Here is a 13,584-nt window from a genome sequence, read left to right as displayed (position 1 = left end):
AATGTTATTGGGCTGCTGCCCCCCAGCTGTGCAGGCCCCTGTGTGGGCCCCTGATGTGAGGCCCCCCAGGACACGCTGAGGAGTGAGGCCACCAGCGAGAGGACTCAGAATCCTCCGTGACTATGAGGGGTCGACATGGGGTTTTTTGGGGGGGCTGGCTGCTTTCCAGTCCCCACAGACTCCCAAGGCCTGGCCAGGAGAAAGAGGGGTCTGGGAACCTCCCTCCCTGAAAATGTTCTGTGACTGACAGTGACGACCCTCCCCAGGGATGTGTCTGCATTTGAAACTGCACAGCAGGGAAGAGGAATAGCTCAGGCCCCAGTGAATACATCACCAAGGGATTACAGGCCTGGGGGAAGATCGCGCTGGGGGAAGGGTCCCCTTAAAGCACAGACAGTCGGCCACCGCCACCGCCTGCTCTGGCTGTGTGGAACTTTGGGGTCGGGCAGAAACAATTCTAATCCTCTTCGCCACCTCTGGCAGTGTGGCCTTTTATGCGCCTCAGTGCTCAGGGTTTTGCTTTCTATGACTATAACAGGGGGTGCTCTGCACCCCTGGCAGGTCTGTTGGTGAGAGGGGTAAACGCTGAGACCCACCTGCAGCCCCTCCGCACCCGCTCCCTGCCCTTCCCTGCAGGGCCCGCGAGCCTCGTCTGTAGAGACAGTGTCCACCCAGCTCCCTGCGCTCTGGTCCAGTTGGGTTCAGCCAATGGGAGGCACCCACGGGTGATCAGAGTGCGGGGGTGGGGGTGGGGGGGGAAGTAGAGTCAGGGTGACAAGTCTCCCAACTCTTTTCCGTTAGGTCTCCGACAGCGGCTGAATTCCCTCCTGAGGCCCAGGGCTCATAGGGTGGCCTGTGCTGCAGCTGGACCTCTCAGGCTCTGTGGCTGCTCCCGACCCCCACCCCACCCCACCTGGGCAGCCTGGTGGGAGCCACACCCTTGTGACCAGGCCTGGGCCTTCCCCAGCCTCCTTAGTTCCGGCTCTTCCAGGCTATCCTGCAAGCACCTTTGTTAATCAGCCCTTGAGACCACAGCTGTTTCCTCCCAGGACACCTACCCTGGCCATCCTCACTTCACAGGGCAGGAAGTGCAGGCCTGGAGAGGTTTATCAGGGAAAGGAAGGACTCGAGGAAAGAAAGATGGAAAGATGCGGAACGTCTTTACAAATGTGCTCAGTTGTGGTCTGGGGGGTGGCGGCAGAGAGCTTCAGAGATCAAGGCAAGATGGACCGAACTCGAGTTGCACCAGCAGGAGGAGAAGAGAATGGACCCAGAAAGGAAGTCGTTTCTGGAAAGATGAGGAGGTCCAAGAACGAGAGTCTACCAAGATGAGGAGGTCCAAGAACGTGATTCTCCAAGGCGGCCTCTTGGGAGATTTTAAAGAAGTTTGCAAAAGAAGCATCCGGGATGGGCAGAAGGCTCCAGGAAGTCCCCACTGTGTCCCCAGTATGGACCATCACCATCGGCACACCCATATACACGTACAGAGAACCAGACAAATGGGCAAATCCCTTAACACAAGCATCTCAGTGAATCTCGGGAAGAAGGCACCATGACCCATCGTATGCATGAGGAGATAGCCGAGAGGTACTTGACCTGAGCCGGGGTTCTGGCCCGCGCTAGTCCCTTCCCATAACCCGGAACCGTCTTGCCTTTGAGTGCTCAGTGGCCACTACGGTGCCAGATCTCGAAGCCCTTTTACATTCTGTGGTCTGTCTCCTTTCACTGGGGAACTTAGGGCCCTTGTCTGAGATGTGGCAAAGGGTGCCCACAGAGACTGGGCAGGGGCGGGACGGTGGGTCGCAGCTGTTCGAGGTGGGGCACAGGCCGGGACTACACTCGAGTCTGCATTCCTGGCCATAGGGTGCAGCCATGAAAAAATGCTCTGACATCGACTCAGAGAATGGAAAAGTCGGCATCCGGGCACTGCTGTTCAGAGTGAGGGCTGGCTAAATTTATCTTGGGGAGGAATGTGAAGGGAACAGAGAGGAAAACCGAAGCAGACTTGGTTTTTCTCCAGCACCTGCCTTCCAAGAGGCAATAAGCTTGATAAGATCATTATCTCACCCACCACCCACCCTCGCCCTCCTCGGAGGAGGCTTGGCAGGGCCTGGTTCTCCTCCTGGGGGGGAGGGGGAGAGGAGGGAGGGACGGCACTCAGGGAGGGAGGGCCTGGGCTGCAGGCAGAAAAGACCCGGGAGTCTTGACCTCTGTACTCCAGTGTGGCCTGTGGGGGCCACAGAACCTGGCTCAGTGGCGGCAGAGATGGGCTCGGAGAGCCCCCGGGGCTGGGTTGCCCCTGCTCTTGGCACACGGCTGGACCATGTTTCCCAGCCCCCCTGCAGCTAGCTGGGCTCCATGACTAGTTCTTGCCAGTGGAATGTGGATGGAGGTGAGCTCTGCCATCTCTGGGCTGAGGTGTGTCAGAGCACCTCCCTTTCCTCATGGGCCAGCGCTCAGGAGCCAGGGGAGAACTCAGGCCTTAGGGGAGACGGAGCCAATAGAGGGCAGCAGCCCAGATCCCTGAAGACTGCGTGGAGCACCCCACCCCCACTGGCCCACAATTGGCCCATGAGCAAGAAACGAACCTTTGTGTCAAGCCACTGAGATGAGGGGGTTGTTGGCGACAGCAGTCAGCAATATTTGCCCATAATTTTATAGCTGGGAAGCCTGAGGCTCAGGGAGAAGTTATTTGCCAAAGGACAAAGAGTGGGTTAATATTGGGGAGTTATTCAAGATTAGAGGGAGAGAGAGAAGGCTGATTCCAGTGATGTTACATTCCTAGGAATGAACCCTCTGAGAACATCCTAGGAGACCTGCGTGGCTCAACCTCTCTGAGCTTTTTATCTCAACCGAGAGGTGAGGGTGAGGAGGGTGAGATGAGACAGGGTCCGGATGTAGCAGGTGCTCGAAGCACGCCCCTTTTCTTCCTCATCCTGGCGGTAATAATATGAGTCAATAGTAACACTCGACGTGCATCGCGTGCTCACTACGTGCGACCCCGCGCAACTCAGTGCCGTTGCGATTCCCGTTTTACAGACGAGGAATCAGGATCAGAGAAGTTAAGCAACTTGTCTAAGGTCACAGAACCAATAAAAAGTCAAGCGAGCAAAACTGGGATTCGAACCCAGGCGGTCCGGTTCTAGGGCCCACACTCTTAGCCAGCCTTCTAGAGGGTTCTTTTTGTTGCCTGATTTCTGGAAGGTCCTGGCTAATTTCTTTCAGGTCTCCAGCTGGGGGCCCCTCTTGCATTTGCAAGGTGGGTGTCGCCACCCAGAGTCATCGGCTGGGAGTAGAACAGGAAACATAGCAGAGCTGTGAAGTGTCAGAAGGAAGACCCCCCCCCCAGCCTCATCTGCAAAAAGGAACTGCTGAGCTAGCTACACTGCGTCTGGCCCTGACCCCCCCAAACCCTCCGTTTCCCACCTCTTGGCTTGGTTCTGCTGGGAGATGGGCCGCTGAGAGCGACACCATCATTCCACACTGTGGCCTGGCGGGCAAGGCCCCTCCCGGCCGGGCCCGGTCCGCCTTCCTAGCTCCACCTGCAGAAGGCCTTCACTGCCATGTGCCTCCTGTGCCAGCCACACTACCTGTCTTCCTGTACCTGCTGCACGCACTTCCTAGACACTAGCCGCGCCCCTCCTCCCCTCTTCCGCCTTGCAAAGGGAACTCTTGTTCTTTCAACATTCAAGGGCTGTGCTCTAAACAGCCAGGCACGGTGCTAGGTGCCGCCGAAACACCAGCGACAGCTCTGGTCGTGTGAGAGGGCGAGAAATATTAATCACACCCATCCTGTGAACAGCTAAAGTCGGACTTAAGGGCTGGGAAGGAAGGATCACCCCTCTACGGGCACAGCCAGTGAAGACATTTGACTGAGGCCGGCGGGTCAAGGGAGGCTTTATGTGAAGTGACACTAGCCCCAAGACTGGAAGGGCGTTCTAAGAAACCCAGGGCTGGGGGCCACTTTCCCGGCCGAGGGACCCAAAAGCCCCCTCACAGGAAAGGCCCATGGCGTTTCTGAGACCCTGAAGGGTAGGCTGGAGGATGGACATGCACGGGACGGGCAGGGTCTCGTCCCCCTGGCCACAGCGGGCACAGCCACCGTGGGGATCTCTTCTCAATTCCACGTGTGGTGACTTTGCACTTGCACCTTGGAATTGTCCACCATGGTGTATTTACACCACAGCCATTGGCAAACGCTACACATCAGGATTTTGTTTTTTTTTCTTTTTCCCCAAAGAGCCAGTTTCTCAGTACAGAGCCGAGGCCACGTTTCCTGGCTCTGCTAGGATCCAGGCCTCTGCGACAGTACCTGCCACACAGATCGTGCTTGATAATTTAGACTTTTGGCCACGAGCCAGCTCTCACTGTCTCTTTACCCAAGGGCCCAGCGCAGCAAATGCTTGCTGGAGGAGTACATGAATTTTCGTTTATTCCTCACATCTCACAGAGTGACCTAGCCCTGGCAGCTGGCTGAGGGAGGTGGGGGAAAGTAGGTGCTATTGATGGGGATCAGCCCCCGTGGAGAGGAAATGGGGAAGAACCCCGACACTCCCGCTAGGCACTAAGCTAGAGGCTTCCACACCCTTTATTTCATTTGAGCCCCACAACAGCGACTCAGCGGGGCAGCTAGCTGGTGGCTTAGGGGCTTTGGAATAAGACAGTCCTGGGCTTGAGTCCTGGCTTTGCCACTTGAATCACTTGAATTAGTTGAAATTACTTTGCTTCTCTGAGTCTCAGTTTCCCCAAATTTGAAAGGGAGAGATAATGGCAATAGCTGTTAGGGCTGTCGAGTGGAATCAGTGTGGGGCTGCGTGTGAAGGCTGAGGCGATGCCGGGCACAGAGCTTTCAATGAGTATTATCTGTCTGTCGAGCATCAAGCGACACTGTAGACTTTTCATCAGGCGACACTGTAGCGCTGGAGAGAAGCACCGCAGCTCTCTGCGGGCTGCTCTGCCTGCAAGGGCCACAGCTGGAGTCGGAGCCCCAGGCTACCTAATCTAAAGTCCCTGCCCACCTCCTGCTGCTTCCTTGCAGAGCAGCCAAAAAGGAGAGTTCCTTGCAGCCCCAGCGGGCAGGCAGTTTGTTAAACTGGCGCCTGTGGAAACACCTCGGCGGCAGCCGAGGAAAGCACAGCATGGCCGTGACCCGGTGGCGCCAGAGCTCTCAGAGGCCTGACACCTGGCGGAGCTGAGCCGGCGGGGGAAGGGCCCCGGATGGAGGCGGGGGCTCGGGCAGGGCTGGAGCTGCCGGGGTCGGGAGGCCCGTCTGAGCCCAGACACTGGCAGAAAGGGTGATTACAGGCGTGCCGAGTGCCCTTCCCTGCCCGCGGCCGGTCTCTGGCCTTGGGCGCCCTGCAGGCTGCCCCCCCCCCCCACAGCTGGCATTCCGCCCCACCCCCTTGGTCAATGGGAGAACTGACTGGGGACCCGAGTGTGGCAAGGGGCGGTGGGGGTGATCATTCTGCCCACAGCTTCCCTGCTCCCCCACAGTTCTGCCCATGGCTGTGTCACTCTGTGACTGCTGTGCTTGCTAGGGACCCAGCCCTGCTACGGCAGAGGGGTGGGGGGAGGACTGTCCGGCTTTGCGAGGCCAGAGTGCCTCAGCTTCCCTGTCGTGCGATCTCGCCTGTTCCATGATCAGCCAGGCTACCCCACCCCCCCACCCCCGACACAGAATGGGAGGGGACAGTTCTGAGGCCTGGCAGTGCCCAGAGACTTTCAAGTGTGGGGGAGTGGATGTGTGTGCGTGTGTGCGTGTGTGTGTGTGTGTGCGCGCGCTCCCTCGTGCCACAAGCAACAATAGATAAAGAATGAGTAAGTACAAACGTCTATTAGCACAATAAATCATCTGTCAGACGTGCCTCCGCAGGGCAGTGTTTTAGCTACATTCCCGCGTGAGAGGTCTATAAATAACAGGGCCTGCCTCAGTCAGCAGCCTGCCTTTCCGCGGCCCTTCCCCAGGCGCCCACCTGATTTGACTCTGACTTTTAGAGGCCGAAGGGGGTTTCGAGATGATCACCCTTAACCAGCCCATTTTTCAGAGGAGGAAACTGAGGCCCACGGAAGGGGCGAGGCGTGCTAGCATCACACAGATCGTTTGTGCCAAGGCCTGAACCACAGCCCACAGGCCTCCTGACCCACGGCGTGGCCATCTCTGCTTTACCTCCGCTTTGTCTTAATTCTTGGTTCGCCTCAGCACAAAAACAAATGTATATATGTTTGTTGGTATAGACATGTCTGTTATTTGGGTTCAGGTTTACCATTTCCACTAGATTAAAAATCCCTTCATCGTAAGGACTGGTCTCGTTCATCCCTGTATCAGCTGCAAAGCCGGCACATAATCCGGAAGTTGGGAGAGATCTTCAGAGCCCTCCCGACATTAGCCACAAGAGGTTTCCCGCCACCGCCTGATTACCTCCAGCGAGAGGGAGCTTGCCACCTGCAGGCGTGGCCCCATTTCAGCTTTGGGTAGCTCCGAGTGTCAGAAGCGCTTCCCCACGCGGCGCTGACATTTGCAGCAGGCGGCAGTCATAAATGTTTGCGAATGGAGAAGGGTTTTTATCACGACGTAGAAATCCCTTGGAAGCTCTCAGACATCTGTTTAGAAAGGATCCCATAGAGGGGCGGAAATTCCTTCCTGAAGTGAGGACACGTAACTGTTACAGCAGCAGGAAAAACAGCAACACACTTTCGGATCCGGATTGGCCTCGCAAGGGAAAACTTGGGCCTGGAACTTGGGTTTCTGAGTGAAGGAGGTGGTGTTCTCAGCAAAGCTTTTGCCTGGCGGGAAGTCATTTTGCCAGCCGGGAGTATACTTTTACAGTTGATATTAAACTGATAGGAAAATATCTCCTGGCAGCCTCACTGCATGGGGGACGGGCACCAGCCCGGAGCAGGCTGATGCGTCTCCTGTTAGAGAAGGGCCATATTTGTTTACTCATATTCTAGGAACACAATCAACCTCAATGGCAGACTTTTAAAAAATGGTTTGCTGTCCATCTTTTTTTTTTTTTTGACGCATTGCTATTAATTTATCTGTAACGAAGCAGGGAAAGGTCAATGGATATAGAGCTAGAAGATGCACCTCAGAGCCAGGTTACTGGCTGTCTACTCCAAGGAGTAATCGTTTTTGGCCTCAGTTTCCTCCTCTGTAACATAACATGGCAGTAACAGTACCGGTCCTCCCAGGATACTTGTGGGAGTATCCTGAGCCAGGCTGCCAGCATTTGGCTTCCAGCTCCAGCATTGTTTGCTGTGTGGCCTTGGGCACATAGATGAAGTCTCTGAGCTTCTAATTTTCAGCTATAAAGTTCTCCCTCTTCAGCGTCAATGAGATAATCCACAATGAGCACTCGCTAAGTCCCTGGCTCACTGGTAAGCACTCAATGAGTATTAGCCGATTTTTTCTACCAGTGATGTTGATGGTTCTTAGGATGTGACAGACATGAAAATTATAGAGGGCTGTATACCTTCAGGATCACTCTAATTGCCTGGCCCCTCGCTGTAACCTGAAGGAGGGGAAGTGGCAAATGGATCAGGGAAGATTCCAGCAAATGCACCCCACCGAAGGGGGCCTTCGAGTGTTTCTGAGGAAAGGATGGAAATGGCTGCTTTTAACACACATTCTCTGGCTTTTGGAAGGAGAAAAACCCAGACTGAGGAAGGAACGATCAAAGCCAAGGGCGCACTTCGATTCTGTCTCTGTCAGTGGGCCTAAGATCTCGCCAATCTGCATGTTTCCGCGTGGAAGCAGAGCGGGTGCCAAATTTCAGAGCTTCACGAAAGCTGCTGTGGGTACATTTCCAACGCGAAACGATCACCAGAAACACCTACTGCATGAGGAACATCTAGCAGCTGAACAAGTGTTTTCTGTCCCAGACACCGAGCGAGGAAATCCAAAACCGTGTTGCTTTTTAGTAGCAAAGCTGTCTTAGGAACTCCGGGGAGAAGCAGGAATCAGACATTGCGAAGTGCACCATTTTGCTTCTCTCCCGCCTTGCCCGCAGTCGCTACTGGGTTTATCTCTTAGAACTGCCTTTTTTTTTACCCCCAAGTAATGCGATGGTGGAAGGTGCGCTAGAGGCAGTGGCTATAGATCAGGTCCCTGGATTTGATTCCTGATGCATGTCTTAATTAGGCTGTGTGATCTTGTGCTAGTCTCAAAATCTCAGCCTACTGGGGGTGGGCCCGGGGTGGGGGATGAGCAGTGAGCTGTGAATCCTGTCAAAAATAGGTGTAAAATGATTCTGCACACTTAATTCTAGGAGCTCTTAGCCTGAGGTCCAGGGTTAGGCTTTTAAAGGTTTTTAAAGTCCTGGAATTTTATGCCCTCCAGATGTAAATTTAGAAAAGGACCGCAAAGAAAATGACTAGAAACTGACCTGGACCCCTGGGATTGGGATGTGTTAACTTCCTGCAGGGCAGCAGGAAGGGAAGAGTGAAGAGAATTTGCATGTCATTATGTGTCTATATGTTTTGCTTGGAGTTATTACTCTAAAGATGTCTTTGTATCTTATTTGTAGAAATAAAGTATCCTATAGAAAGAGAAATTGCCTGCAACATGGCTCATGTCTATGGATAGGTGTGTTTTTCTTAGGCATGCTTTCACCAGGGGTGTAACAGGGTTAGAGAGCTCCAAAAGTTAATGAAGGGCTGTGATTTCATGAATGCAAGTTGCCAGGGCTTGTACTGGACATCAGTGCTTCCCCCTTCCGACCCTGCCCTGGGCTGCCTCGCTGGCCCCCTGCTAGGCTTCTGGTGGAACCCAACCCGGCTGGGTCACATCCGGCTGCCTATCCTCTCTCTGTCTCCAGGTTCCACTAACTGCTTCCTGCCCTCGCCCCTTCAACCTGGGCGGTCACCAGTGTCCTGTAGCTGTCCACAAGCCTTGCACTATCCTCGGTGGTTTCCCTCTACCCTGCCCACACTTCAGAAACAATTCCTTTATTAAACTCTCCTCAAATTACCCAATTTGCATGCGCCATCTGTTTCCTGCTGGGACCCTGACTGATACGGTATTTTTAATTTGTCTTTGTACCATCTCTGCCTATACCCTCACAGACACCCACATCGATTCACTGACACACTCACGCACATGCGCTCACCTGCTCGTGCTCCCTCTCACACGCACACCCACACTCACGCACTCAAATATCCACACTCAACCACAAACACACCCACCCATTCGCAAATTCATACACAACAGCGCCTCCTCCCAGCACTTTGGGGAATGCAGTGCTCTGCTTAAAGTCCTGCTCTGGGGAACCGAGGGGTCCACCTGTGGTGCAGGAACCCTGCCGCTGGGGTGACCGTCACCTGCACACCATTGAATTAGTGACTCTCACCACTTATTTTTAGAAATACTGCCCCTTGCCCACTACTAATCCAGACAAATGCACCAAACACACACTCTCGAGGTGCTTAGAAAGAGGCTTCATAACAATACCACATTAAAGCAGTCTCCTAGAGCCTTTAGCCACACAGAATAGACTTAGGAGTGAAATAAAGTCTTCCCACCAAATTTCAGGTGGGGACAGATGGAAACCTTCAGATCACACAAACAAAGATTCATTTAGACGGACAGTACCAGGTACTTCGGGCAAGAGTTGAAGGGAGACACATTTTAGCTCACTACAAGGTCACCTTTACAATAACTGGAGGCCATCCGATGATGGACAGGCCATCTTGTGAAGCAGTCCCTTGTCTGGGGCTGTGTTTCAGGGACTGATACAGGAGTTGGAAGCAAATGACCTTGAAGGGCTACTCTAAGGTGCACCCGTGACCTTGGGCTCATCACTCCCCCTTTGAAGTTTCCACTTCCTCAAAGGGGCCTTCAACAGCTATAGATTCTCTAAATCTGAGATTCTGCAAGCAAAGAGCCTCATAAAGTGTGTGTATGTGTGGGGGGGAGGCGTTTGGAATGATCTGAACACGTAATTAGTAATGGAAGTGGGAATCTCTAGCTGCCCCTGGATGTCTGAGTTTGCATATTAAAACAAGGCTGGATCTGGGCTAAATGATTCCGTTCCCTGTGGAGCAAAAGGCAACAGTAGGATGTGGAACCAAAGCTGGCCTCCGTGGAGAGGAAGAGGCACATGAATTTGTTTGGGAGACAACAGGCCAGGCTGGGAACTGTGCCTCCAGCGGTTGCTAGTCTTTTAGTCACCGCGGACCTCGGATTCTTCATTGTTAAGTGGCGACCAAAGTATTAACCACAGAGGCATGTTTTTCTGAGGATTGACAAATGCCAATGTCCTGGTTGGGGCGGAGATCATCCAAGGAAAAATGTTTGCACCCAGGCCCCCACGCTTACTGGCTCTGTGACCTTGCGAAAGTTACTATGCCTGCAGGCCTTGGTTTTCTCACCTGTTAAGTGGGTATTAAATCACCTGCCTTGCAGGGAGAGGCGGTGAGGAACAATGAACAAAAGCGCCAGACACTGCGTACACAGGGCGGGGCCTACCAACAGGGGGCGCTGTGGGGTTCTCAGGAGCAGCATGCCCTGTGCTCATCTTGGGGACCGCGTCGCGTGACCCATGCCGAACCTGGCTGTGGCCCTTTCTCTCTCATCTGAGGATTCAGAAGGGTGGCCTGCGTGGGCTCTAGGCTCAGCCCGGGGTGTGTCTTGTGATGCCAGAGATGGAAGGCAGCATGAGGGCAGGGGTAGGCACCCAAGGGAGGGATTTCGGGGAGCTTGGGAGGAGCCCTGTGCTTCCTGAGGCTGTTAGATACCCCCACCCCAATGCCAGCGCTATTCTGGTGCAATCTGTTGTAAACCACAAGGATGGGACCGAGCAGCTTTGCTTCTCTGCACTCTGGCCAGGGTGTCTTTGCTGAGGGGTCAGCTATCTGGGCCTACACCTCTCGAACGGCTTCGCAAGGCCTCCGGCAATCATGCTGGCAGGACAGAGACCCTCTGATCTGTCTTCCTAAATACAAGCTTCCTTAGGACCTGGTCTACCTCACGTCCTGCTGTGCCTCTGTGAGAGTCCTGTGTGTGTGTGTGTGTGTGTGTGTGTGTGTGCGCGCGCGCGTGTGTGCGCGTGCGCGCGCGTATGTGCATGCCATAACCCAATAAATTGGAGATAAAGAACTCCAAACCAATTCTTCTTTAAATGAAAGACGCTGCTCCAAATCCACATGACACTACTGGTCGGGGTCTTTTGAACAGTTTTATTCTTCATAAGCTTTCCTGCCAAGCAAATTATTTGGAAGACTGAAGAATTCCCAGTGGCCAGAGGGAAGTTATGAAGATGAAAACTTGCATTTTAGATCATGAGAATTTTATTAATATGTTACTATTTTAAGCCACCATACAAAATCCTTTGTATTGATTTCAGTGTGATGTACCCGACTGAATAAATATGCCAATTTCTGCTGGGGAGCCAAACAGTATTTTTAACCTACTTTAAAATATGTGTTGTTTCCTATGATTTTTAAAGTTTGAAGTTGATTATGAAAGCATTTTCAATTTAAAAAAAAATTCCTTCCAGAGAATATACATGTATATTTTAAACTATTAAATATAAAGCTTAATGGGGTGGATAATTACCTTTTAAAACTACAAATAAAGGTTAAAAAAGTGAAATGATTCTTTTTTGTTTATGTATGTCATTATATTAGAAAATACCACTACGACAAAGGAAAATTTATGTAACAATTCTTTGAACATACAACATATCCTTATATGTATTTTTTCCCCTGATTGCTGCCCATGTAGGCAATTTAGCTTGTTTACTGTATAACACTGTGTCCTTAGGGCCCTGCCAAAAACATCAGGATCTTCAAAAATTAGCGGAAAAGCAGAACAGAAAGCTAACACTTTTCAGACACTGGCTGATAGGCCCCTTGAGATGATAACGACACTATCATCATTTCATGGACAGGGATGTGAGGAGCGGGAGAAGGTCATGGTCATGTTCAAGAGGTTTTGGCTGGTCCCAAATAGCAAAGCCCAGGTTCTTCTCCTTCTCTGTCTTTAAAGTGGGTGGGAGGGGAGGAATCCTTTGTGTCTCAAGGCCATTGGGAATATAAATGATATGATCTTAAAGAGCGCTCTGAGTTCTTGCTTAGAAAAGCATCCACGGACTAATGACTAGTATGATTGTTATTTTTAACTCGCACGAAATTTCCTGGTTGTGGACAGAAATATGAGATTTCCATCTCGTAAGATGATGATACCAGCCATTGCCCTTGTTGGGCAGAGCGGGAAACCTTAGACAATTCAGGCGCAGAGGAAGGAGCGGCGCTACCTGGGAGCGACAGGTACATTGCATGCAGCCTCAGAGCCAGAGAGGAGCACTCAGCGGCACAGAACCCAACATCGCCCGCAGACCTCCGCCGCCCGGCCCACAGGGAGCACGAATCCTTGGCATGGTCCCTCCCAGCGACGCAAGCCACGATCTCGCAGGGTGGCCTAGCCCCGTCTCTAGGTGGCTGACTGTTGGAAAGGCCTTCCTAATTTTGAGCAGAAACCCAATGGGGAACGTGGGAGCTTTTCCTCCAATACGCATTGTTGCTTGGGGTGTAGTTCTGAGCACCCCTTGCCATCTGCCCCCATGGCAATCCCCGCAGTCCCCAAGGATTACCTGAAGTTGTAGCCTGGGGAGACACTGCTCTTCTCAGAAACACCGTCTAGTCTGGTGAAGGAGTATTTGGGGATGCACTGGTCCCAGGCCTTGTCCAAGTCACACACCCAGCCGATCTTAATGCCCAGAACTCCACCCTGGAGAGAGGCAGCAGCTATGAGTCTCCCGCAGCCCTCCGAGTTGGGGGGGGGGGGTGGTGACCAATAGACAAGTGATTTTGTTGCATTCTCTAGGTGGAGGACTGAGAGGGAGAAAGAAAAGTGATTTGTCGGTCACGTGCTGCTTGCTAAAGTACTGTAGCTCAGGGTGGCAGCCCTCAAGCCTCTAAATCCTGCATCGTGGGGGCCTTTTCGGAGCTCTAAGGCCTCCCTACCTGCAGGTGAAGTGTGACGGCAATGGGAAACGGCTCGGAGGGAAGGGTGAGGGAGGCGAGACCGCTCAGGGCTCCGGACCGCGACGGGTAGAAAGGGTTCAGGCACAAAGCCGGTGCAGGCGTGGGATGCTCCCGCCAGGTGGCGCTACCTCACCGTCAGGTCCCCTTCCCCAGCATCCCTACTGCCCGCCAAAGGGCCGCGAAGCCCGGGGCAGGGCTGAGTCCCCCGCTCCGGTCGTGGAAGGGTGGCTGGGTCCTCACCGTGCTGGCCAGTTTGGCAAAATCCTGCCCCGCAAACTTGACCACGTCCCCCACCCTCAAGATGGGGCAGAAGGGGGCCTCGACAGGGTGGAAGCGGCAGGTCTTTATGTCGGCAGCGGTCAGGTTGGGAAGAAGGTTTCCCCTGCGGAGGAGGAGAGGAGAGAGGCTGGGGCCCGGCTGGAGGTGCAGACCGTCACGCGCGAATTTCTTTCCAGCCTTCCGGAGCCTCAGCGCCTTCCCCACCCCGGGCAGGGAGACCTGAGACCGGATCTCCCGGACACCTGCCATCTCCCTCACCTCTGCGCCTTCGTCTTTCCCCTGAGTCCTGTCACCCTCTCTCCTGTCCCAAGGTCATGAGCG

The 13,584-nt window shown here is 53.4% G+C and overlaps 1 protein-coding gene across 3 annotated transcripts in view; it reads right to left on the bottom strand.

Annotated features, from left to right (window-relative positions):
- The window catches only part of P2RX3 (purinergic receptor P2X 3), a 28,567-nt gene that overhangs the window by 3,920 nt on the left and 11,063 nt on the right, over window positions 1-13,584 (bottom strand). For all 3 annotated transcript variants that reach the window (XM_036220410.1, XM_036220409.1, XM_016160055.2), the window contains 2 exons: window positions 13,225-13,366; window positions 12,591-12,727 (listed from right to left, as the gene is read on the bottom strand). In XM_036220410.1, coding sequence (XP_036076303.1) covers window positions 12,591-12,727; window positions 13,225-13,366 — 279 coding nt within the window. The remainder of the gene's footprint in view (window positions 1-12,590; window positions 12,728-13,224; window positions 13,367-13,584) is intronic.

This window comes from Rousettus aegyptiacus, unplaced genomic scaffold (genome assembly GCF_014176215.1).
Source record: "Rousettus aegyptiacus isolate mRouAeg1 unplaced genomic scaffold, mRouAeg1.p scaffold_m13_p_5, whole genome shotgun sequence".
NCBI lineage: Eukaryota > Metazoa > Chordata > Mammalia > Chiroptera > Pteropodidae > Rousettus > Rousettus aegyptiacus.
This window is presented reverse-complemented; position numbering and strand designations above follow the sequence as displayed.